The sequence below is a fragment of the Schistocerca gregaria genome, chromosome 9 (genome assembly GCF_023897955.1).
Source record: "Schistocerca gregaria isolate iqSchGreg1 chromosome 9, iqSchGreg1.2, whole genome shotgun sequence".
Lineage (NCBI taxonomy): Eukaryota > Metazoa > Arthropoda > Insecta > Orthoptera > Acrididae > Schistocerca > Schistocerca gregaria.
In genome coordinates, this window is record NC_064928.1 from 171,771,949 (window position 1) to 171,799,576 (window position 27,628).

General features: G+C 38.5%; 1 protein-coding gene across 2 annotated transcripts in view; it reads right to left on the reverse strand.

Annotated features, from left to right (window-relative positions):
• LOC126291697 (vam6/Vps39-like protein) overlaps positions 1-27,628 on the reverse strand; it is a 100,789-nt gene that overhangs the window by 69,111 nt on the left and 4,050 nt on the right. For both annotated transcript variants that reach the window (XM_049985325.1, XM_049985326.1), the window contains exons 3-5: positions 16,385-16,485; positions 8,212-8,415; positions 3,741-3,927 (exon numbers count right to left, since the gene is read on the reverse strand). In XM_049985325.1, the coding sequence (XP_049841282.1) occupies positions 3,741-3,927; positions 8,212-8,415; positions 16,385-16,485 (492 nt within the window). The remainder of the gene's footprint in view (positions 1-3,740; positions 3,928-8,211; positions 8,416-16,384; positions 16,486-27,628) is intronic.

The window sequence follows — 27,628 nt, forward strand, 5'->3', positions numbered from 1 at the left end:
AGATTTAAATGAAAGAAGGGATTAAAAATAAAACAAAATTCAATGAACGACGAACAGAAATAATGAATGCAATAACATGGACAAAAATATAGGATGATAAAAGGAACAAAATAAACAAAGTTAATACATGAAAGTGACAAATCACATGAACAATGATTCCAAGTGAAGAATGAATGGTAGGAAGAAAAATGGGAGCAAATGACGACTAAAATTGTGTGACTAAGCAACAGAAATAGAAAAATACATTTAAACAAATTAACTGAATGAAAATAGTGACCCAGGTAATTTTAATAAAGAATTAAAAATATAAATTGTCAAAGCAGTTCACAAGATCTGAACCCACGATCTTATGCATGTGACACTTGTAACTTAATCATTATACTGTGCACCCAGTCCATTAAATAGTAGTTTTTCAAAGGTGTAGATGTTCGTGTTAAATTCTGATATCTTTTATTTTTCAATACTTGCAAATAAGGGCATATCAGGGTGAATGGCTTAACCCATACCACTGTATAGATGATTTCAAAAACTTGATTCCACTGTTGGGGACCTTTCCTTGCAAGTAATAAATGAATAGTTTTACAATACTGTTTGTACGATGTCTCACTGGATGTCTACCAAGAACCCAAACACAACTCCACTACTACCCTGCCCACGGTAGTACACTGTCTACAGTCCAACCTCAATGTACCCATCTCTGTTTCTCACCACAACAGCTGACTAGCCTGGGCACTATAAGTCAAAAATACATGTATAGTGTTTTTTTTTATCTATATGCCAGCAATACTTGAATTTTCACTGCCGCAGTATACATATATACTTTCCAACCATCCTATCTCATAATTCTTAAGAACAGCATTTCCACATATAAGATGATTCAGAAAGTTTCTCAGAATTTAACGGGCCACACAAGCTTTTTAACCTTCTTCACTGTGAGTATGGAAACTGTGAGGTCCATACCCATACATTCCTTTGAATGAAAACAGTTTACTACATCAGTCACCATTTTACTTTACATTGGATTATATTCACACAATCACACTAACATGCACCTCTTTTTGTATTTCCATAACTACGTGCCACTTCCATCTGGAAAGTGTAAGTCTGGAGATGAGTTCTTCAGAAAGGAAGACCAGACAAGAATAATTTCACTTACAATTGTTTCAAATGCAGAAGCAAGCTTCTAACTCTTATTTACTTGCTGAGCTTGGAAAAGACTCCCTTGAAGCACATCTTCAGCTGCCTTTTCTTGAAGTTATTTTCAATGTTGTTTTTCTGATATGTAGGTGTAGGAATTCCAACGAAAGTTGTTGAAGTGGTACATTTTCTATTGCCCAAAGACGATTGAAAATTTAAATTTGGTACCCCTTTAAGGGTCTGGTGCAAATATTCTGTTGAAGGGCATTTGTTGGCAGTGAGAGCAATCAAATATCTAGGCATAACACTGCAAACTGACATGATATAGAATGAGCACATAAGATTCTGAAAAGGATAGTTGCCACTCACCATATAGTGGAGATGCTGAGTCACAGATAGACATAAGAAGACTATCAAGCAATGAGATAGAACATACATACACACATTCCCGCAAACACGTGTTTTTGTTGTGGCTATTTGTGACTTAGTATCTCCACTGTAAGGTGAGTAGCAACTATCCTTTTCATAATATTGTTACATTGCATCCTGATGAACACATAAGGTTGGTTTATAGGAAGTGAAAGGTTGATTGTGGTTTACTGGGACAATACTAAACATGTGTGGCTTATCTAAGTGTACAGAATGCTTGTGAGATTCATTCTCCAAAACTACTCAATGTTTGGGATTTCCATCCAGTTGGAGTCAAGGAAGATATACGAGGGCTATCCACAAAGTACATTACGTTTTCGTTTGTGTTTGTTAGGGGCGGGGCTAGCGCGGCCATCTTTGTGTCATGGCATTCCGCCACTCAGTCGGCATCCTGCCGTGCTAGTGAGAGGTTCGTACTGTACTCCGTTGAGTTACTGTGGCAGTTTGAAATGTCAGCATTAATTGAAAATGCCGCGAAGTGTGAAGTGCGTGCTGAAATAAGGTTTCTGACTGCAAAAAACTGTACACCGATAGAAATCTATCGGCAGCTCTGCGAAGTGTATGGGGACAACATAATCACTGAAGGTGGAGTGCGTCAATGGGTCATAAAATTTAAAAATGACCAAACTAACGTTCACGACGAAGAGCAAAGTGGAATACCCAGCATAGTGACTGTTGAACTTTTCGAAAAAGTCGATGCCGCGGTCCGTGAAAACTGTAATTTCACAATAACGGAACACACTGAGTTTTCCACAAATTTCACGAAGTTTGTTGCACGAAATCATTACCGAAAAGCTTGGTTACCACAAGTTTTGTGCATTAAGGATACCATAAATCTTGACAGAGATTCAAAAAAATCAGTGAATGGCTGCAGCGTTTACGTTTTTGGACGCTTATGAGAAAGATGGCGACTCATTACTCGATCGCATCGTTACTGGTGACGAAACATGGGTTAAACATGTGAACTGCAAGACAAAATTGCAGTCAATGCAGTGGGGGCACACAAATTCCCCCCAAAAACCCAAGAAATGCATGCAGACAATGTCGGCAAGGAAGGTGATGGCGACAGAAAAGGTGTGATTTTTGTGGATTTCCAGGAAAGAGGCACTACAATAAACTCTCAAAGGTATTGCCAAACTCTGCACAACTTCAGAAGAGCAATACAAAACAAGCGCAGGGGAAAGTTGGGCTCAACGATCTTGCTGATTCACGACAACGTCCGGGCCCATACGGCAAATACCACTCATGAAGTTCTCGAATCTTTTAAGTGGGAGTTGTTTCCTCATCCGCCGTACAGTCCCAACCTGGCACCGAGCGACTTCCACTTGTTCGCAGCAATAAAGAAGTGGTTGGCTATGCAGCATTTTGATGACAGTGCACAGCTTCAAGAAGAGGTAACCACGTGGTTGAAGGCACAGGCGGCCGAATTTTACGACGAAGGAATTTCCAAGCTCATCCATCGCTACGATAAGTGCCTTAATTTAAATGGCAACTATGTAGAAAAGTAGTATTTAAGTGTGGCTTTCATCTATATATAATTAAAAAAAATTTCAATACTTTATTTATTTTTAATTCAAAAACATAATGTACTTTGTGGATAGCCCTCGTAGAAGGAATTAGGAGGAGTGCTGCTACAGATTTGTTATCTACAGGGTATAAATGTTGTGGAAATTCTATGTGAACTCAAATGGGAGTCCCTACAGAAAAACCAAATTTTTTCGCAAAACACTATTGAGAAAGTTTAGAGAACTGGCCTTTGCAACAGACTGCAGGACAATCCTACAGCCACCAACAAACGTCTTGCATAAGGACCACAAAGATAAGAGAAACTGAGGTTTATACTGAAGCAGAAAGACAGTTGGTTTTTCCCCTCACTTCACTTTTGAGTGGAACAGAAAAAGGAATGACTTGAAGCGCTACAAGGTAAGGTGGCTGTCAAAGCACAAAGGTAGATATGGGGGCGCTAATAACTATTATAAGTTCAGGTGAAACCAGATAGTTTACCACGGAAATATCATATACGCTACACAAAAAATATTTTTGAAAGGAAAGGAGGCAGTCAATTGTAGCAGGTCTTTCAAAATTTGGGTATTTCCTTCAGCAGACTGATTATGGCCTTCTTGAGATAATGCCACGATTCCTCCGGCATTCTGAGATAATGGAATTAAGCTCACCAATTGCCACTGGGACATCAGACCACTTGACAGCATGCTTATAGGCTGGGGTTGCTGTTGTTGTCATGAAGATAGATTGCTGGTCCTTTCCAAGAGCGAATATTCCATTTGACAGTTTTGTGACACTTGGCTCCTGATGCTTGCCCATTGGAAACAATTCCTGTTGTGTCCCTGTTGAATTTGAGAGCTGAAAGAACAAATTGAGGCTGCTGTTAAACAGTGCTTGAAGGACACAAAACTACTGAATATTATGGAATATCATCTTTCACATATATTTAACACAAATTACAGCAACAAAGACAGACGCCTCAGAGAGCCCTATGAATTGCTGTTGAAATCCAAAATTAACAGCATCGTAGCTGAAGCTTTATCAGTATAACAGAGTGAACGCTGCACAAGGTAGAGATAGCTCACACATCTGCTGATGATAAATTTTTGGTAAAAAAATTGTCAGACGAGAAACACACACACACACACACACACACACACACACACACAGTGTTTCTTAGGGTTCAATTCTTTTTCTAACATATATCAATGGTTTTTCAGAGAGCATAAAAGATGGAAAAAAGTTCTCTTTGCTGATGACAGCAACATTATAGTCACTGATAAAATACCAGAAGTCCTATTACAGAAAGCAAATAAAATCCTCAAGACTGTTTATGAGTGAGCAGTACATAATAAATTAACACTGAATCATTCGGTAACATTTAATGTCCTGTTGTGACATACTATTCCTATGTATACAAAGTTATTAACTGTGGGATTCTTCTCTGGGATCAAAGATGCAAAACAAGGACACAATTTTTAAGACGGCATAAAAGGACAGTACGAATAATAACTAGAAATGATGGTCAAGCTCACTGCAAAGAATAATTTAAAAAACTGACCAGTCTCACTGCATTAAATGAGTACATCCACCAACCTGTTCTGCAAATCAGGGTAAACATTACTAAGTATTTCTATACATAATTGTGGAGCAAGAGTATGTTTGGGCTTACATTTACCAGGGTAAACAACCAAAAAACTCAAAACAGCATCTTCTATCAGAGAATAAAACTGTATAATAAACTGCACAAAGAGAAGAAAATACTAGAATACTTAACTGCTTAAAAATGGGAGTTTCATATATATTCTTCTTAAATAATATACACTAAACAATGAATGACTGCTTGCAGGACTCAAGAAAGTGGTTAATAATGAAGGGCTCAACTACAACACCCTGTCACTTTACATGACCACAATGTAACACTTTTACAAGAAAATCATGTGTCAAGATCTACAGTACACGATAATCTTGTCATTTTTCTGAGCTCAACATCTCACTCATCATGCAGACTGAGTTTTTCAGGTGTATTGAGGGGAGGACAAGAAGGTGCACAAGGGGCAGAGTGGCGTATTTACAGACCTGGAACCAGCTTTCTGAACAGACTGGAGATAGTGTAAGTGGAACAGCAGCACATTTGTTACCCAGCAGTCACCAACAGGTGTCCTCAACACGTGCAGCAGTGAAGAGGAAAACTATGTCCATATTATTAGTTGTCTGGTGTAACAGTGTGTATACAGTAAAACCCTCTTTCTACGCTTTTCAGTGGACTAACCCAAAATAGTGTAAAATACAGGTTAGCATAGGAAACACAACAAGTGAAAATGAATAAATTACTCTTACTGTCATTCTGTTTATATTGTTCAAAATATGAAATTAAAACAATTTAAAGTTTGCCTATTAACAAAAATCTGAAATAATTGTTTTTGTTTCTTTCTAACAGCAATTGGCAATACCTGTCCCCCTACAGCATACAATAATCAGTCACAAAGGCAGTGACTCAGTGCTGACACACACAAAAACGTGTGCAGGGTCACTACTTTGTTTCAATCATGTCCAATTGGTGTAAATACAACACAGAAGCAAAAGTCTTTCATGAAACCACATTAAAAAGATATTTGTGTTCTAATGTGAGTCTTATTATTGTTAATCAATATGAAATTATAGTAAATAGAACTTGTAACACTATACTGGTTAAAACCATGAAGTTGGCAGTCTTCCTAAACAGAGAACAATAGGCATGAAATCTACAGCTTGTTGCTGACAAGGGGGTTACTTGACTCAGGGATGGCAGAAATTGTCGTCATGTTATGGAGCATCTTGAGGAGGAATGTTTGCATCTAACATCAGATTGTGTCAACCTAAGACCGGGTGCCTAGTACGGATTAGCATATTTCATGCACAACTAACAATGATTCGTGAAAGCCCTCCTCAAAAGTGGTGTTTATTTGTATAAATGACTGTGAATAAAATAAGCTGTAATACAACACAAAGAGCAGAATGAAGGTTGCTGCTAGAGTCACTGTTGTCAGATCATTATCATTCAGGAGGTGATTCAGACTACTTTCTCATCCTTGCGAAGCTATAATACAGGTGGTCATGACCCAATACGTCGACAATTAAAATCTTGCTTATCACACTAATGCTATGTTACACGATCAATGACTTAGCTTATTTTTCTGCTTTGTCCCAAGGTTGACTTTGAACACGAATACAATGCACTTTTTGCAGAAATCTACATAAAAATCGGTTTTAATGTTCACGATAATGTCAAAGAATATTTAAAATGTGGGAAAAATTTAACACAGAATCATTAATGATGGGAAAGCATTGTATTGAGAAAATGGGACTTCTTTCTGTCCAGACTGACAAAAATGAACGTAAAAAGGAGCCAAACATAAAATGTGTGAATGTAAAAACTGGATTTTACTGTATCAAAGAACAATGTACAACAGGGACCAACTGCATTCAGTATTAAAACCAATGAAAAGTGTAACACATGGCAAGGAAATAATAAATAGGGTGTAAATTCCAAAATTTTTAGGTTTCCATATTGATGAGAATTTGAACAGGAAAAGCACATTTTGGATATCACAAAACGACTTATTTCAGCCACATTACAATCATTACAAATCTTGGGGGAAAGACAAATGGGTATGCTGACGTATTTTAGATATTTTCTTTCAAGAATATTACGTAGAATAATGTTCTGGGGTAATTCATTGTTAAGAAAGAAAGTGTTCATAGCTAAAAAATGTGCTGTAAGAATGATATGCGGTGCTCACCCATTATCATCTTGCAGGTCTCTGTTTTAAAGAGTTGGGCAGTTTGACTATTGTTTCAGAATAAAGTTATTCCTGATGGAGTTTGTTGTAAATAATCCACAGCAGTTCAAAAGGAACAATGATGTATGTAATTACAGTACCAGATGGAAAAATGACATTCATTTCCACATTAAGGTTGTCATTAGCATAAAAGAGTGCACAATGCTACATCTACAGTATGTGATTACTTAGCTGGGGATGTAAAATGTCTGACAGACAGCAAAGTGAAATTTGAAAACAAACTGAAAAAGTTTCTCCTTAACAACTGTTATAATGTAGAAGAATTTCAATTACTGTACTGTGTAAAAGACGAAATTACCAACATCTGAATAAAAAAAAAGGACACTTATAAATGTCCAGCATGCAGCTATATTTAGAAATTAATTTGTGATGTGAATGTAAAAGGACTCATTCAACATGATTACGATTTATTGTTCAAAATGATCCATGGAACATGAAACTAACTGACTACTTATATTTCTGTTTGTACATATATTTTTGATTAATTTGTTTTCATTGTATTATGATGGTAAATTCTATATCATCATAAGATAATACCTGAATGAGGAAATAAATTAATAATTTCTAGCAAATACAATTCCCCCCACCCCCCTGTTACCCCTCAAACAACCTTCTCCTCTCTTTCCTGCCCTCTATTTATCTATCTGTTTATCTATTTGTCTACTCTGACCCTCTAACACACATTTGGTGTACCGATTACAGTGAAGATTTTCTAGGTGGACCATGTGTACAAAGCTAAAAAATAACAGCAGACTAAAAACTGCGACATGTGAAATACAGCTTAATCTGAGTCCTCACAGCCTAGCAGGTCTAAGTTTTATGGCAAAGTTTGTGTGCTTAATATGTGCATATGGGATTCAAGATACGGATTATTTATCAGAAGTAGCTAGAAGATAAGCAAATCCCCTTTGAAGGAAAATTAATTTTATTTACTGTTGTAAAATATAAAAAATTAATGGCCCCATCACTTGCATTATTTCCAGGTATTGCAGTTGATCCTGTTGATGAACTTTTTATCTGAATTTGGGTATGAATTGTAATAGAAAATAAACTATTTTGCAAACAAGCATTTCAACAATTTCTGATGTCTTCAGAACCACCAAAATGTTGTCCCTTCCAAAATGATGTCAGTAAACCATTCAGAAGTAGTCTGCAGGAGCTGCTTCTGCTTGTTAATGTACAACTTGATTCACTCCACAGCCCTGAAGGCTCTCCTACGTGATGGGATTTTGTGATTTATTGAAGACAAGACATGAATGAATGAAAAACATGCACACTTGTAAATGGTTCAACTTATTACCTGGACGAGGCAATATTCTCCCTTGAAACCAACACATATAGTTTCATCACACCAAGCTAGCGCACGCGGAATGTCCGATACTATGACATCATCTCGAAGGTCTAGAAAGCTGCCATTCTTCCAGTAGAATAGCTGTAGCCTCCTTTTTACTGCAACACACATGCGAACTGCCACAGTCGTCTCTCCTGTTAGTGACGTGTATTTCTGGAACACAGGTAAATTAGCTTAAAAAAACATATACTGCAACGCCTTCAAAGTGAAGATCTCAAAAATAAAAAACACAATGGTCAGTTTAAAAAAAAAGACAGAAAACATTTCTGATTAGTTGTCAGTTTTCACTAACAGACAGACACAAATTCAAATAAAAGTTAACAAAACTGCTAGCTTTCACAACTATTAGTTATTCATCCCAGAAAATAATGTTCTTGGGTGGGAAGGCAGGAAGGGGTGGGAGATGGGGGTTGTACTGTTGATTATGCACTTACCCTATCTCCCCCCCCCCCATTTATTTTTCTGTGGCAGGGAGGTCTAGAATGGACCCTTCTCAGCATCATGGGGCCAAATGAGGAGCTACTCAAATAGAGAAGCAGTGACACCATCACGACTGATCTATGAAAAATAACAACTGGAGTGATATCATGCTGATCACATATCCCACAGCCATAGATCACTTGTGCCTTGTAGGCACCAGTCGGCTATTTGGAACATACCTACAGTTCGGTCCATGAGTGGCGTTAATGTTTATGTTACCTATCATCTCCTTGTGCTGAACCCCTCTGAACTTCCATCTTGAGTAAGCTTATCAGTTACCACTCAATAGTCTCACTTTGTACAAGTCTTCCCTGTTATTCCCTATGAACAAAAAGAAGGAAGGTTAAAGATCAGTAGCTTGTTGGAGGGGGGGAAGGGGGGGGGGCAGTCATCAGAAACGAAGCTGAGATCAAAGTGGGCAACACTGTGGAATCAAATAAACTGTGTATGTTTCAAACAGACCATTCCAGCATACCCCATAATTAATTTAGGAAAACCACATGAAGATAAAAATGTGTACAGCCGAAACAGGATTTTCACCCCAGTTATCTTGAACGTGGCATTAACAAATCTCAAATTTGCATAGCTACATCTTTGTCACTTTTGGTTCAGTTTGTGTCTGTTGTTGCTTAGCAAGACCGATGGCAGGTATTAAGATGTGTGCTTATAACAAGTATCTTCACTGGCCACTGAAAATCAGCAATGGGTTGTCATCATCATCATCATCATCATCATCATCATCATTTGTAATGTTGACTCAGCTCTGCCTGAGAAGCACTTTGCCAGCACCACCTAGCCAAGTAACACTTCTATCGATTATAGCACATTAATAAAACTTTTGAAACTTTAAGAGGTGTGGCCAGCAGAGTTCATCATTGCTCCACCTCCATCTGAATTCCCAGTGAACTGCCTTCTTTCCCTTCTTACTTCCTTCACATTTTTCCTGTTTAATTGCCCAGAAGAAGAAAGCTGTGGATCTGAAACCATTTATTGTTAAACATTTCCATCAGTTATCTGTTACTGAAATTTGCACCTCCCAACAGGACTGGCCAGCCTGTTGTTTCTTTTTTAATTGAGCAAATCTGGAAAGGTGCATAAAACAAATTAATGTGTATGGCTGACTACCAATGTTCAGCTATAAAACAAATGTAGAAGCACATAACATGAAACTAATATAGTGTATATTGGAATCAAACAGTGTAAATCAGACATCAGAATTCCTCGTTACGGCTGAGATACAACCAACAACCCAAGAAAGAAAAGAGTAAATCAAAATAAATTCTTCAAACAGCCATCTAAAGATATACTTAATTAACAAACAGACCAGAAACGCAAGATTTTTAGACTGTTTTAGATACTTATTCCAATGTGCATGGTCTACTTGATGTTTCATGTTCACTTTTGAATAAATTAAAAACAAAGATTCCAAGACTTACCAAGCGGGAAAGTGCCGGTAGATAGGCACAATGAATAAAACACACAAACACACACACAGAATTTGAGCTTTCGCAACCGGTGGCTGCTTCGTCAGGAAAGAGGGAAGGAAAAGGAAAGATGAAAGGATGTGGGTTTTAAGGGAGAGGGTAAGGAGTCATTCCAATCCCGGGAGCGGAAAGACTTACCTTAGGGGGAAGAAAAGGATAGGTATATACTCGCGCGCGCGCGCGCACACACACACACACACACACACACACACACACACACACACACACACATACACACACGCATATCCATCCCTACATACACAGACACAAGCAGACATATTTAGAGGCAAAGAGATTAAAGTGGCAATATTTACTGTAGAGTGACAGCTCTCTATCAGTGACACGAGTAACATAGTATGTAAAACTTTTCTGTTTTCAAGCAGGTTGAAACACAAAGTCAGTCAATGCTTTGCCTCTAAATATGTCTGCTTGTGTCTGTGTATGTATGGATGTGTGTGTGTGTGTGTGTGTGTGTGTGTGTGTGCGTGCGTGCGTGTGTGCGTGCGTGCGTGCGCGCGAGTATATACCTATCCTTTTCTTCCCCCTAAGGTAAGTCTTTCCGCTCCCGGGATTGGAATGACTCCTTACCCTCTCCCTTAAAACCCACATCCTTCCATCTTTCCTTTTCCTTCCCTCTTTCCTGATGAAGCAGCCACCGGTTGCGAAAGCTCAAATTCTGCGTGTGTGTTTGTGTGTTTTATTCATTGTGCCTATCTACCGGCGTTTTCCCGCTTGGTAAGTCTTGGAATCTTTGTTTTTAATATATTTTTCCCATGTGGAAGTTTCTTTCTATTTTATTTACTTCACTTTTGAATAACATATTTTACTCCTAGATCAATAAAATTTTAGTCCACTAAGTGGAGTATCATGATTGATAATGTGCTGCTGACCAGTTACTCTTTGATGTACATATGTATGTGTTGTTATCTCTGCCCCACATTGACTGACTTTGTGTTTCAACCTGCTTGAAAACAGAATAATTTTACATACCATGTTACTCGTGTCACTGATAAAGAGCTGTCACTCTACAGTAAATATTGCGACTTTAATCTCCCTCCAAGATCACATGTAGTTTGAAACCACATCTATGATTTATTTACAGAGCATCAAGGATACCATCTCTACAAGAGCATTGTTACTTTCAATCTATTTCTATGCCATAATATTTCACCAAATATTATATCTATGTGAATGTTATGAGACTACAAAATTTGTTGTGGCCTACAAAATGTTGTTATCCTATTACATTTTTCTTGGAATGTTATATTATTTATTTGTAGTTGTTTAACAATGGCACATAATCTGAACCTGTACATCAGTAGTAATTAACAGCCATAACTGAATATATTGCAGTAGCTTTTATTTGATCCCCAACTCAGGTGAATGAGGAGATGTGGATGAAACACCCATATCCATGCCCAAAAGAAGTTCAAGGCCATACATGTTTGGTGTATGGTTACACATAAAAGTGGCAGGACTAACAACAATTACATCTCCTACATATGCAAAAATAACACAAGGGATTTTGGATATAGTTATACAGTAAAACTTGATCAAAGCGGAACATGTACAGTTCGGAAATCTGCCCAAACTGTAAAAGTATTTCGGTCCCAACGCATTCAATTTACTTTTAAATGCTAATATTTTGTATAAATAGAATGTGCCTAACACAGAAATGGAATGTAAATTTTAAGACTTAATTAGTAATTCATTGTATAATGCAGAAAATAGCTTATACAGTACTTCTGAATTACAGGACATATTAGTTATTCATGACTCTACAAGGACGCTGCTTTTAACCAAAAAGAGTGTAAAGTCCTGCCAATGCTGTTAAACAGTGCAAAACCAAGAACAAAGGTTTGATGCAGCACGGCACTGCGGGTGTGGACATCAAACTGCGCTGCTCTGTGGAACAAAGAACAAGTTATGTGCAGTGTTGGCACATCAGAGGAGATGGTCTGCTCATGAGCACTCACTTGGGATTCCTAATTCGTCATTATAACTAACATATGCGGGTGCACACTAGAACATTGTTGCGCACCTACAAACACACTGCTGAATCGGTCCTTTGAAAGAGGTGGGTGAAATTCCTTTTATCAATGGTTATACCTAGCAAGGTCAAGCATTTCAAAGAAATGTACTAACTGTACTATTTTCTGTCGGTTTCAATTGACTAGTAGCAATTTAATTGATAACATGATGCTGCACAAAATATATGTGTCGCTAACACTTAATGAAAAGATTAAGGTAATCAAGGTGAGTGAGACAAAAATTCTCTGTGCACAAAATAATGTTGCACTTCAATAGTGGTAAAACCCAAATTTATGATACTTTCAGAAACAAGAATAAAATACAGGAGAAATGGATGAAAGGAAACTGTCAAATAAAAAGAAAGGCAAAGAAGATGAGAAATCATGAATTTAATGAGACAGTTTAGGAATGTTTCGAAAGTGCACGGGAAAAATTAACTTACCTTTGTATGGACCCATGTTGCAGAGCGAGACTCTGAAAGTAGCTAAAGAGCTTGGAAATACAGAGTTTAAAGCATGTACAGAATGGGTGGCGAGTTCACTAAGCACAACACCGTGTGGAACGAAGCGTGTGGGAAAGCTAAGGATGTGCAGGAAAGTGTAGTAACAGCATGGAAGACAATACTGCATCGATGGAAAAATGTCCAAGGAAAGACACTGTACTGCAGTGTAGAAATATATTATGTGAAATGGAGAAGCAACTGGTAATGTGCCAAAATTGTATTGCTTCACAAACATTGATGTCAATAAGCTTCTAGTCATATGGTGAAGCGATAAAAAGGCATGGATGGTGAGTGGTCTTATAGATGTGAGGTTGGGGTCTTTCAATGCCAAAATGAAAACAGGGAACTGCAAAGTTCTCTTTTCCCCAGACGATGCAATCTGCCACCTGAAAGTGAAGATACCAAACATGAAATTGGCACAGTTCCCACCAAGTTTGATTGTCCATCCAGAACCCATGGACAATGGTGTTATTTACACAATCAAGTCCCATTATAGGCAATTAGTGATACAGTCTCTTGTTTTTAGTCTTGAAGAAGCCAAAATTGCATTTGCTCTTGCATAGTCAGTTTCTGTCTGGGGTGTAGTAAATTGGATTGGCTTATCAGCAAGGAAAATAAAGTCTGAAACTATTACCACGTGCTTCAACACAGCAAGGTTTCCAGATCAAGAATAAGACGCGTATATGGCCATCGAAGCACAAGTAAATGCAAGCAATTGCTGAATTAATTAAAATGCAAAACGTTACATGTAGTGCAGATGACTACATTTGAAGTGACGACTTTCTGTCAACTCACTTCACTTTCACTTCAGCAACAGATTTAAGAGGAATACACAACACAGAAGATTATCTGGAAGAAACAAGGAAAGAAGAAGAAGAGCGAAACACTATCCTGTCAAAAAATTAATATGTCTGAAGAAGTTATGACATGCATAAACAGTGTTATGCAATTTGCAGCATACACAACTTCTCCCAAGCTGTTGGAACTATTGTGTAATACAAAAAATTGTGTAGGCCTATAAAGAAAGAATTCTGAACAGGAAATTCAAACAGGTTTTCCTCTTTGATATGTGGTGAAAAAACATGAAATGTGATGTGAATAAACATAGGAATAATAAAAGGTATGTACATACAATAATATATTAATTTAATGTTAGAGTAAAAAATACATAAATGCTATATTATTTATCCCCCCCCCCCCCCCCATGAACCATGAGAACTATGGACCTTGCCATTGGTAGGGAGGCTTGAGTGCCTCAGCGATGCAGATAGCCGTATCGTAGGAGAAACCACAACGGAGGGGTATCTGTTGAGAGGCCAGACAAACGCGTGGTTTCTGAAGAAGGGTAGAAGCCTTTTCAGTAGTTGCAGGGGCAACAGTCTGGATGATTGACTGATCTGGCCTTGTAACACTAACCAACACAGCCTTGCTGTGCTGGTACTGCAAACGGTTGAAAGCAAGGGGAAACTACAGCTGTAATTTTTCCCGAGGGCATGCGGCTTTACTGTATGGTTAATGATGATGGCGTCCTCTTGGGTAAAATATTCCGGAGGTAAAATAGTCCTCCATTCGGATCTCCAGGCGGGGACTACTCAAGAGGACGACGTTATCAGGAGAAAGATCAGACGAATGGAAAAACTAGTACAAGCCAACCTAGGGGAAGATCAGTTTGGATTCCGCAGAAATATTGGAACATGTGAGGCAATACTGACCTTACAACTTATCTTAGAAGCTAGATTAAGGAAGGGCAAACCTACGTTTCTAGCACTTGTAGACTTAGAGAAAGTTTTGACAATGTTGACTGGAATACTCTCTTTCAGATTCTGAAGGTGGCAGGAGTAAAATATAGGGAGCGAAAGGCTATTTACAATTTGTATAGAAACCAAATGGCAGTTATAAGAGTTGAGGGGCATTAAAGGGAAGCAGTGGTTGGGAAGGGAGTGATACAGGGTTGTAGCCTCTCTCCGATGTTATTCGATCTGTATATTGAGCAAGCAGTGAAGGAAACAAAAGAAAAATTCAGAGTAGGTATTAAAATCCATGGAAAAGTAATAAAAACTTTCAGGTTCATGACATTGTAATTCTGTCAGAGACAGCAAAGGACTTGGAAGAGCAGCTGAACGGAATGGATAGTGTCTTGAAAGGAGGATATAAGATGAACATCAACAAAAGCAAAACGAGGATAATGGAATGTAGTCGAATTAAGTCGGGTGATGCTGAGGGAATTAGATTAGGAAATGAGACACTTAAAGTAGTAAAGGAGTTTTGCTATTTGGGGAGCAAAATAACTGATGATGGTCGAAGTAGAGAGGATATAAAATGTAGACTGGCAATGGCAAGGAAAGCATTTCTGAAGAAGAGAATTTGTTAACATTGAGTATAGATCTAAGTGTCAGGAAGTCATTTCTGAAAGTATTTGTATGGAGTGTAGCCATGTATGGACGTGAAACGTAGACGATAAATAGTTTAGACAAGAAGAGAATAGAGGCTTTTGAAATGTGGTGCTACAGAAGAATGCTGAAGATTAGATGGGTAGATCACATAACTAATGAGGTGGTGTTGAATACGATTGGGGAGAAGAGAAGTTTGTGGCACAACTTGACGAGAAGAAGGGATCGGTTGGTAGGACATATTCTGCGGCATCAAGGGATCACCAATTTAGTATTGGAGGGCAGCGTGGAGGGTAAAAATCGTAGAGGAAGACCAAGAGAGGAATACACCAAGCAGATTCAGAAGGATGTAGGTTGCAGTAGGTACTGGGAGATGAAGAAGCTTGCACAGGATAGAGTAGCATGGAGAGCTGCATCAAACCAGTCTCAGGACTGAAGAGCACAACAACAACATATTATTTATCAATTAATATAATAGTGTAGTGTCCTATTTTACAACATGCAGTAAATGAACATCTACTGTGCTGGTGTGAAGGTGTATACATATATAGACTTACCAAGCGGGAAAGCACCGGCAGACAGGCACATGAACAAAACACACAAACACACACACAGAATTACGAGCTTTCGCAACTGGCAGTTGCTTCGTCAGGAAAGAGGGAAGGAGAGGGAAAAATGTTCATTTTTCCCTCTCCTTCCCTCTTTCCTGACGAAGCAACTGCCAGTTGCGAAAGCTCGTAATTCTGTGTGTGTGTTTTGTTCATGTGCCTGTCTGCCGGCGCTTTCCCGCTTGGTAAGTCTTGGAATCTTTGTTTTTAATATATTTTTCCCATGTGGAAGTTTCTTTCTATTTTATTTGTATACATATATAATTATAAATTTATACTTTTGTGCACAATACCCGACGAATTTTATGTAGCCTAGTGAGTTCTGTGTAATACAGAAACTTGTCCAATTTAGAAAATTATTTTAGTACCATGTGATAATTTCGAGCAAGTTTCACTTTATAAGAAAAGAAACTTTACTCTTACACAAGGATGGCAGACTTCAGCCAAAATCTGCAGGTCAAAATGCATAAGGCCTGACGATGATGACAGATATATTAATGACAGCTGCAAGAATTAGTACTGAATCTTATAAATGGAAGTATTGTGATCATATAAATGTATGTTCATGCCAAATGGTGCAAACTCTGCCCAAGGACAAATACCAGTATTTTGTTGTAGACACTTTACCTTGATATCTAAAGCAAACAGCGTTGCTCCCTTGGTTCTATGTACTGTTGTCATAGTTGGGAAGTTGATGGCATTCATGTCATGCACACAGATGACGTTATCTGCAACAACAAAAAAAGTAAATGTTTTTCCACAGTGGGCATATTCTAAATTTTGTGCGACATAATCAATTTTACCGTAAATGTCATGACTTAATATAAAGATTACTAAAAATTATTTGAGTATGTATTAGGGGAACCAGAAAGTAATGTTATTTCTGTTTATGCCAATGTTTGTTTGTCATTTATCAGTTCACTGTGTACTTAAAAGATATGACAAAGACATTTTAAGGTTACAGTGACTTGTATACCCATAAATAATTAATTCTTGTTTTAAGTGCTGAAACCTGGAAAAACTCTGACTGTAGGCCTTTACTGTGAACAACTGGACAGAGTAAATCAATCTTTAATTGAAAAGTGTTCAGTGATTGTCAACAGAAAAGGTGTTATTCTGTTACACAATAATGCAGGTCCACACTGCACAAGACTAACCCTGAAAAAAATTAATGAATTTGGGTGGGAGATATTGCCACATCCAACAATATTTGCCCAATATTGCACCATTGGATTTCCATTCATTCAGATCACTTCAACATTTTCTAACTGGCAAAAAAATATGAAACTTTGGATGATGTCCAAAATGCCATCTTCACATATTATACTCAAATACCAACTGATTTTTAGAGAGCCATCATTGAAAACTTGCGCACTAGATGGCAAAAGTTAGTTGATAATAAGGCCGATTAAATCACAGATGATAAATAAAGACTTGTTAACAATTTATCTGTTTGAATTTAATGTACAAAAATGACATTACTTTCTGGTCCCCCTAATATAAAAATTATGGATACTCTTTGGTGGAAAAATCTGTAAAAAATTGGTATGTGAGTAAAATATTGGTATGTGACATGTTAAGCAACTTGTGGTACTCATGAGACTAAATCAGATTTAAATGCTGAGCTTTGGGATTCAGAGTGGATACTCTGCACACATAAATCTCTGACTTATGCTTAAAGAATTTTTCTTTTAATTGTTGGTAAGAAGTAGTCAACACCTCTGCTGAACATTACATTTTAGTTATACAATCACAAAATCAGGTTGTTACAATCAAAGTGCAGTCACAAAGGTCCTATGTGGGCTGTAAGTATTGTATGGCTGTGAAACTTTGTAGATATTCTAATGTGCTAATGTTGAACCGATTTACACTGGAAAAAATTTAGTTCTGATTTTGGTCACCAAGTGCAAATCTGCCACTGTGAAGGCAAGAAAGACATACAGAAATGTTTCCATATGCAATGGGTTAGGAGCAGGATGAGGGAATAAAAGGTCAAACAAGTGAGAAAGGCATAATGCTGATTTTATTATCAACTGCTGCTTCCTCGATTTGTTCAATATTATCACCAGAAACATTGACCAGATGCTGCATCCATAAAATGATGGCTCAACAGTTTGATCACAGCAGTTCCAGTGGAATCTGAGCAATGTGTTCCTGTATACTGGCTTCAGATTAGATAGAGACTGAATGGGTCCCTTCGTACATCCATATTTAAATTGGACACATGTGGGACACAGCTGGTATATTTTTTGTTAAAAATGAAACTCCTCCACCTGCACAACATAGAGCATGTGTTGGTCTCACCACGGACTTATAGTACTGAGCCAAACAATTGATTTCATCAAAGTGTACGGGACTGAAAATGGCGTTGACGCAAATTAATACAAAAACTTAAGTACAGCTGGAGGAGTTTCATTTGAACAAGAATGTGATCCCTGGCAAACACGTCCTTTTAGAAATCCCCAGAGCCACATTCTGATCACATGCTTCTGCAGATCATACATCTGGAGACCCTCTGGAAATAACATGTTCATGGAAGGTTGCATTAAGTAGATCTTCAAAAATGTTCAAATGTGTGTGAAATCTTATGGGACTTAACTGCTAAGGTCATCAGTCCCTAAGCTTACACACTACATAAACTAAATTATCCTAAGGACAAACACACACACCCATACCCGAGAGAGGACTCGAACCTCCGCCAGGACCAGCCACACAGTCCATGACTGCAGCGCCTTAGACCGCTCGGCTAATCCCGCGCGGCAGCAGATCTTTCACTGGGTGAGCAACATGAATGAAAATGGTGATTCCCACATAGCTGGAATCTTCCAAAGCAAGAATAACGTTATGTAGAAGGAGGTCTTGAGAGATCCTCTGGATGAACTGTCATCAAAGAAGAACTGAGAAGGCCAAGGACAAAGGTGCTTGAGATCCACATCGTACCATCAAAAACTGTGAGTGCAATGGCTCTTTGTGCACAACAAGCACATTACAATATCCCAAAATTCGACAGTTCTGTATATTCACTGTACCCTGTAGTGTAAAATAAACCTCATCACTCCATAAAATATAGCCTGGCCACAGGTCACCAACTTCAATCTGTGCCACAAAGCAAGAACAATATCAGAACTTTGCTGCGGTTTCAGTTGCTGCACAGTCTGGACCTTGTACAGGTACCAGCGTAAAACAGGTTGTTAAGCTCTCAGTACTATTTCCCACGGGATGGACACGTCTAGTGACACTGCACTAACACTAACATTCCCCGTAACACGTACTGCAGGGTCAGTTACAATAACAGCAATCTTGTTAATAACTACGAATGGGACAGGATATCTTCCTCTTCCAGGTGCTACACCAAACTCACCTATGTTTTCAAATTTCGGTACTATCTTCCTTAAAACATTTAATGACATTAACCCTTTCGTGAGCTGTGGGAAACATGCTTCCCACTGCACTGAACTCGCTCCTAGCCCCATGGGATTCATAGTTCCCACCTCTGTATGGTGCTGCCACCTAGTGAACAGTATAGGGTACTACTTCCAACCAGAAGTTCCTGCCATTTTTGCTGCACCTTCGTGCAGAGGCTTTATACGGCTTAGTGTTGCTCTGCAGAGGAGCCTTTCAGTGCTGTTTGCGTGACATTTTGTGATTTTTTTTTCCTCAAATCTATAGTACAAGGTAAATACTTTTGATTTTTGCTATAGTGTCTTATTATTTGGTGTTCCCTGTTTGTGGTAAAATGTGTTTTACTTATATTACTTATGGACTTTACTTGTAGTATTTGATTTTGTTGGTGGGAAGTATTCTTCCCACCGCCTCTTTGGTAGCCCATTGTTTTACGACTCTAGAACGAGTATTTCTATATTTTGCCACATTTATTCGACATTTCTGACTAAAGTGGGTTTCAGAAATAATGCACAGATTACTGTGTTACTAAAGAATGTCAAGTTTACCATACCAAACCAAGTGCTTCCTTCCACTGAATATGTCAATATTTTTTACACTCTCGAGTTCCCTATTTCTTTGCATTGCTTTCCTTTCAGATGTCTCATTCCCTAGACCTCAGCAATCCTAAACATGTTGATGAAATTTACAATATATTATTTTCATTACCCGATGAAAGTGATTCAGAAATTGAAGGAGATGAAGGTGCTGCAGATGAACTGAATGTTCTAAATAACACAGTCACCAGCGGTTCAAGGCATGTTTCTGTGGAACAAGACATTTATGGTGATGAACATGACAGTGAATCATTCGTGCTTCCAACTGTGATATGTTGGACAGTGAAAGCGAAGAAGAATGGGACTTCAACAATGTAAAGAACAACTTTTAAACACAAATGTAAGGAAACCAAAATTTCTCTGTAGTGCCAATGATCGGGAGCTCACTTATTTTTCTAAGTTATTTGAAGACGATGTTTTCACACTCATTGTAAATGAAACAAACTTTTATGCAAAACAAAATCATGGCAGCAGATTTCCATCAAAAACCTGGGTGGATACAATTCCTCAAGAAATGAGAGCTTATATAAGATGTCTTATTCTAATGGGAATTCACCAACTTTCTGCTCTCTCTAACTTCTGGAGTTCAGACCCTAACTAAAAGTAGAGCCAATTGCTAATGAAATAACAATGAAACTGCAAAGCCAAGAAATCATTCAGAATATGATAAAATGCACAAATTACGGCCATTCATTGAAAAGCTTTTGCAGAGTTGTAAGAATAATTATGAGCCCTCATCATTTAAGTCAGTGCATGAATCAATGATTCCTTTCAAAGAACGATCATCTATGAAACAGTATATGCCAATGAAGCCAGTGAAACGAGGCTACAATGTGTGGTGCTTGTCAGATTCAGATGGATATATAATGAACTTTGATGTTTACACAGGCAAGTGTAATGCAGATAGTGATTTGACATTGGTTGAAAGGGTAGTAGTAGATTTAACAAAGGAAATACATAATAAAAATAATGTAGTTGCATTTGACAGATTCTTCACCACCGTGAAATTGATGTGAACACTTTTGAAGAAGGATGTGTATGGATGTGGAACAGTGAAGACCAACAGGAAAGATTTACCCAAATTTATGAAGGAAAACGTAAAATTGAAACGAGGACAATTCCAGTTGGAAACAGAAGGAGCCATTTCTGCAGTAAAGTGGATGGATAATCATCCAGTGATTTTCCTGTCCTCAATCCATGACCCAAGAGAAACAGCCACAGTGAAGAGGGAAAACAAGGGTGGTACTAGTACAGAGATCTCGTTTTGAAGTTGTGGCGGAATACAACAAAATAATGGGTGGCGTCGATAAGTTTGATCATTTACGAGAAAGGTATGCTATTGGCAGACGTTCTGTAAAATGGTGGCACAGAATATTTTATTTCCTAGTGGATGTTGCTATAGTGAACAATTTTATCCTGTAGAAAATAAGTAAAAAGAAAAGTGGACCGCATGATCAGCTCACATACAGGATCCATCTAGCAAGACAATTGATTGCTGGCTTCTCATCCCGAAAAAGGTGTGGACATAAACCTGTCTTTCTGGCAAAAAGGGGTAAAGTACCTGAAGATGTTCGTCATGTGGCTGTAGGGGAGCATCAACCCATTTTAGGAGAAACCTACAGGAGGTGCTGTCATTGTAGTACCAAAGCTGCAGAGAAGGGCACTCGTATTTGTACATACTGTAAAAAACCACTTTGCGTAGACCAATGTTTCAGAAAATTTCATGGCAAGCAGTTGTGAACAATCATTGTAACAAAAGAAGTAAATTTATCAAATAAATATGACATATATTGAAAAAGTTGTTTTTGTCATTTTACTCCAAGGAAAGGCAGTGGGAAGAATACTTCACAACCTTGTTGTGTGACCTCACTTTCACAGTTGGAGCAAATCTGATATTCTGCATGATAAATATACCTTTCTGTTAACTATTATCTGCTCTCCATTCATTAAAAAAAATTGCTCAATAATTTTACCCACAAAAGGGTTAAGCCTCTCTTTGGACCTTTCACTTGGTGATACTCTCTCAGTGCATCACTGTAATTGCTGCCATTCACATAAAACAGTTTCATTAACTGAGCACAGTCTGTTGTCAATAGCCATACTGTTCACTCACATTGTGGCTTGTCAAATGACAGCGTGGATGTCATACCATCTAATAAACAGTGTACAGCATCAGATTTGCACTTGGTGGCCAAAACTGGAACTAATTTTTTCCAGTGTACATATGTTACTCATTAGCATACCAACCTATTTCCATTGCCATGTGATAATTACACCCCACACTGCACTTTAATTATAATCACCCTGCAAATACAAAGGCTTATTAGGCCAATGTGAGTTTCATTAAAATTCTTCAGCAGGACAACAAGAATAACTATAAGAAAAATTAACTACAAATGGTCTAAAACAGGAAATAGCTTAATGCAAAGTGTCAAGCCCTCACATTTTGTAGTCATCAGGCTTTACATCATTTTGATGTGACCTGTTGCGACTTCTTTGTCTGTGCCCTCTTTGTCCAAGTATAGTAGTTGCACAAACCATCCCGCATTATTTGATGAATGTATACCAATCTCTGTCTCTTCTTTACAGTTTTCTTGCAGACCAATGATTCATTACAACACAATGCTGTGCTCCAGACATACATTCTCAGAAATTTCAGCTTCAAATTAAAGTTATGTTTGGCACTAGTAGACTTCTTTTAGCAAGGAAACTTCCATTAGTGATATACTGACTGGTTTTGCCAAATCTCAACCATGCTATCATCTTCTACTCTATCTTAGATCTTAGCCTATACTAATGCTCAGTCTATCAAACATAACTTTCATTAATGTATAAATAAATAATGCTGAAACTGTGAATGAGGAAATATGCATTCCACTTGTCACATTTCCACCCATTAAAAAAAATCTGTACAACACAGGCCAACGTCCCATAATCAAAGAGATGTAAAACACTCAAAAAAACACCGTTAAATGAAACCATCAATAATAACAGAAAACTACACGGCGAAAGATTACCAACCAGAAATATGAGGTGTGTTGGGAAAACAGTACCTTTTCATTCTACTGCTATCACAGCACTAGTGTCACAGTTCCACACGTTCACACTCGTCTCTCTAGTTCATTGCCTTTTCACTGACATCATTAAAACTGGATTGTGTTGTGTTTAAATGTTTTAGTGGTTATTTAAAATGTTTAAAGACAACCTCTTAGCCTGCCAACTGTGATAAGTGTTCTGTAATATGGTTCTTGATCGCAAAGAATATTACGCCAGATGAAATCATTGCCAACTTGTAGATATTTATAGTGAAAATGTAATGACTGAGGGAATGATGAGAAAGTGGTGAGATAATTCAATGATGCATGAACCAATGTTTATGATGAAGCATGGAGTGGATGGCCTCCTGTTGTCAATGATGGTTTGGTTGAGAAAGTGAATGAGAAAAGCTGTGGAAGGAGATAGTTCACAATGACAATGTTTTATCATGAGTTTCTAGACATTCCAATACTGTATTACATGAGATTACCACAAACCACTTAAATTTTCGCAAACTGTGTTCCTGTTGGATCCCAAAAACACTTACAGACGTCCTCAAAACAAAGCGAGTTGGCAGTGCAGTGACATTTCTTAGCAATACAGTGATGAGGAAGATAATTTTTAAACAGAACTGTCTGTTGATGAATCCGTCAAGCCATTGTGTTGCTTCATGACAATGCATGTCCCCATTTTGCTGGACTCACTCAATACCTTATTCAACAATTCAATTCACTTGGGACCAAAACCTTATTCAACAATTTGGCTGGAAGCACTTTGATCACACCGTACTGCCCCAATCTTGCACCTTCTGACTAACACTGTTATTGAAGTTGGAGCACGAGTCTGGGTGGAGGTGCTCTGACAGCAATGGCGACGCAAAAAACGGTGTTCAGCAGTGGCTGTCTTCAATGGCAGCACCTTTCTATGAAGAGAGCACAGAAAAGATGGTTTCCACCTACGAAAAATGTCTGAATGATTTGGTGCTGAAAATATTTTGCCTCTTTCCTTGCCTTTCTCCAGTTCTCTAGGAATGTGCTACCTCTGGCTACATGCAACTGACACACTCCCAGCCTATGCTCTGACAAAGGAAAGCAACTGTACAGGCATTCACTATCTTTAATTTCAGCAAAAAAATGTTGAAGTTAACCAGAGCAATAAAACATTGTAGTATTACAATATTGCCTATACAACGGACTTAAAGAAGGGATAGGTACTTAGAATATAAGCTGAGGCATCAAGGAATGGTTAAGCTTGTATAGTTAATTTTGTTAGGCTAAATTTTATTACCACAAGCACGTCCAAATAGATGTAGGCTGTAGTAGGTAATGTAGCAATGATGAGAATTGCACAGGAAATACTAGTGTGAAGAACTACATCAAACCAGTCTTTGGATTGAATATGGTAATAAAAACACACAACACTAGAATATGTCCAATCAAGAATATAAGTGACATAGTGGAATGGTCAAGACAGTCAACTTGTCCATCTACTTTTAATGCTATTTGCTGGTAGTTCAGTATATGAAATACAGCCACAGAAAAGAAGGAACATCACAGCTCAGTGTTAAAGTCTTAAGAGTACAGTCAATGGCGTACTTATGTGTTTCATGCAGGAATGTTGTCAGTGCTTGCCGTGAGGTATGATGGGAACAAAAACGGTGCGTGAGCTGTTTAATCATGCAGCCTATGAGAGAGCTGCAGGCAAACAACATGTTTCAAAGTAATATGTTCAGAAGAATGAGGGAAACATTGGTGTAACGAGGACTATAAATTTAATTTCTCCTTATTTGAGCCTCAGCTGCTTGAACTGTGCTAGTATCTGCAAACCAAGGGGAGCATTGTAATCCATAATATATTCGAAAAGCAGTGAAATATTTCTCTGCTCTGGGTTGCTACGCTGTTGATCTGCCTCAGCATACTAAGTGGATTAACATTTTTTTAATTAAATCATGGGAGGAGGTAGGTGCATCAATGGCTCTGAGCACTATGGGACTTAACATCTTAGGTCATCAGTCCCCTAGAACTTAGAACTACTTAAACCTAACTAACCTAAGGACACACATCCATGCCCGAGGCAGGATTCGAACCTGCGACCGTAGCAGTCCCGCGGTTCCGGACCGCAGCGCCTAGAATCACAAGACCACCGCAGCCGGCTGGTGCATCAATGTTCAATAAAACACTGAACATGCAATTTTATTATGAATAAAAATTGATCTACCTACTTTCTCACAAAATTTAACTATGAAACACTGATCTACTTACTTCATGTGCTCTCGCATATCAATTGCATATTCATTCCACCACCACATTTGATAGATTTTTCTGTCTCTGCAATTAATCCATGAGACATGTACTAACTTCAGTCCACTTTATAGCACTCGCTGCCATAATCAAAAAATATTTCTCTTAAAACTCAATAATCCACCAAAATATGGTAAATGACAATAACAGCTGGCCATCTTGTGGGCCTAATGAAAAACACGAACCATCAATATATTCACTGATTAGAGATGTTGTGTATTACATAGATGGTGCCTGGTATGATTTTGTCTGTGTGTTTCAGGTATAGACGCCAGTCATACGTTTTGTTGGACTGACCAAAATGTTCAACACCACTATGGCAAATTCATACCCAAACTGACATCAAGCAACATAACCTAGACATCGGGCTACACTACAGGTCATTACCAGTAGAAGTATGAAACTGGAATTTCCCTATACATGGTGCTAGATGCCACTGCAGGGCACGTGAGACTGCGTCTGCAGCGCCCTCTTCCTGTAACAGCTGACGATAAAAACCAACACACAGGTAGTCCCAGTCTTCAAGAAGGGTTATCGAGCAGATGCGCAAAACTATAGACCTAAATCTCTGACGTCGATCTGTTGTAGAATTTTAGAACATGTTTTTTGCTCGGGTATCATGTCGTTTTTGGAAACCCAGAATCTACTCTGTAGGAATCAACATGGATTCCAGAAACAGCGATCGTGTGAGACCCAGCTCACTTTGTTTGTTCATGAGACCCAGAAAATATTAGATACAGGCTCCCAGGTGGATGCTATTTTCCTAGACTTCCGGAAGGCGTTTGATACAGTTCCGCACTGTCGCCTGATAAACAAAGTAAGAGCCTACGGAATATCAGACCAGCTGTGTGGCTGGATTGAAGAGTTTTTAGCAAACAGAACACAACATGTTGTTATCAATGGAGAGACGTCTACAGACATTAAAGTAAACTCTGGCGTGCCACAGGGGAGTGTTATGGGACCATTGCTTTTCAGAATATATATAAATGACCTAGTAGATAGTGTCGGAAGTTCCATGCGGCTTTTCGCGGATGATGCTGTAGTATACAGAGAAGTTGCAGCATTAGAAAATTGTAGCGAAATGCAGGAAGATCTGCAGCGGATGGGCACTTGGTGCAGGGAGTGGCAACTGACCCTTAACACAGACAAATGTAATGTATTGCGAATACATAGAAAGAAGGATCCTTTATTGTATGATTATATGATAGTGGAACAAACACTGGTAGCAGTTACTTCTGTAAAATATCTTAGAGTATGCTTGCGGAACAATTTGAAGTGGAATGATCATATAAAATTAATTGTTGGTAAGGCGGGTACCAGGTTGATATTCATTGGGAGAGTCCTTAGAAAATGTAGTCCATCAACAAAGGAGGTGGCTTACAAAACACTCATTCGACCTATACTTGAGTATTGCTCAACAGTGTGGGATCCGTACCAGATCGGGTTGACGGAGGAGGTAGAGAAGATCCAAAGAAGAGCGGCGCGTTTCGTCACAGGGTTATTTGGAAACTGTGATAGCGTTACGGAGATGTTTAGCAAACTCAAGTGGCAGACTCTGCAAGAGAGGCGCTCTGCATCGCGGTGTAGCTTGCTCGCCAGGTTGCAAGAGGGTGCGTTTCTGGATGAGGTATCAAATATATTGCTTCCCCCTACTTATACCTGCCGAGTAGATCACAAATGTAAAATTAGAGAGATTAGAGCACGCACGGAGGCTTTCAGACAGTCGTTCTTCCCACTAACCATACGCGACGAACAGGAAAGGGAGGTAATGACAGTGCCATGTAAAGTGCCCTCCGCCACACACCGTTGGGTGGATTGCCGAGTGTAGATGTAGAAACCAACTTCCAAACATCGGTATCTGTTTCAAATCCGTAAACACGTCTATTTTTGTGCCTGCAAACTACAATTTGTGGACAGCATTGGTTTTCTGTTATCGTTTGAAGAAAACTGCTGCAGAATCACATCAAATGCGTGTCAAAGCTTTCGGCGAGCATTCTCTTGAGAAAACACAGTATTTCGAGTGGTTCAAAAAATTCAAAAATGGTGATTTTGATGTGAGAAATGATGAGCACAAGAAACCACCGAAAAAGTTTGAAGACAACGAATTGCAGGCATTATTGGATGAAGATGATACTCAAATTCAACAGGAACTTGCAGAACACTTGAATGTGACGTACAGAAAGCTGTTTCTCTCCAGTTGAAAGCTATGGGAAAAGTGCAGAAAGTGGAAAATGGTTTCTGCATGAACTGAATGAAAAGACAGCAAACATATCGAAAAACCACTTGTGAAATGCTGCTCATCAGATACGAAAGAAAGTTGTTTCTCCATTGATTAGTGAAAGGTGATGAAAAATGGATATATTTTGAGGATCCTAAGCGTTGTAAATCTTGGCTGAATCCAGGCACACCATCGACATCCACTGCAAGACCAAATACACTTTTGTATTTGGTGGGATCAGAAGTGTGTCATCTACTATGAGCTGCTAAAACCTGGTGAAACTGTTAACACTGATTGCTATCAACAGCAAATGATTGAT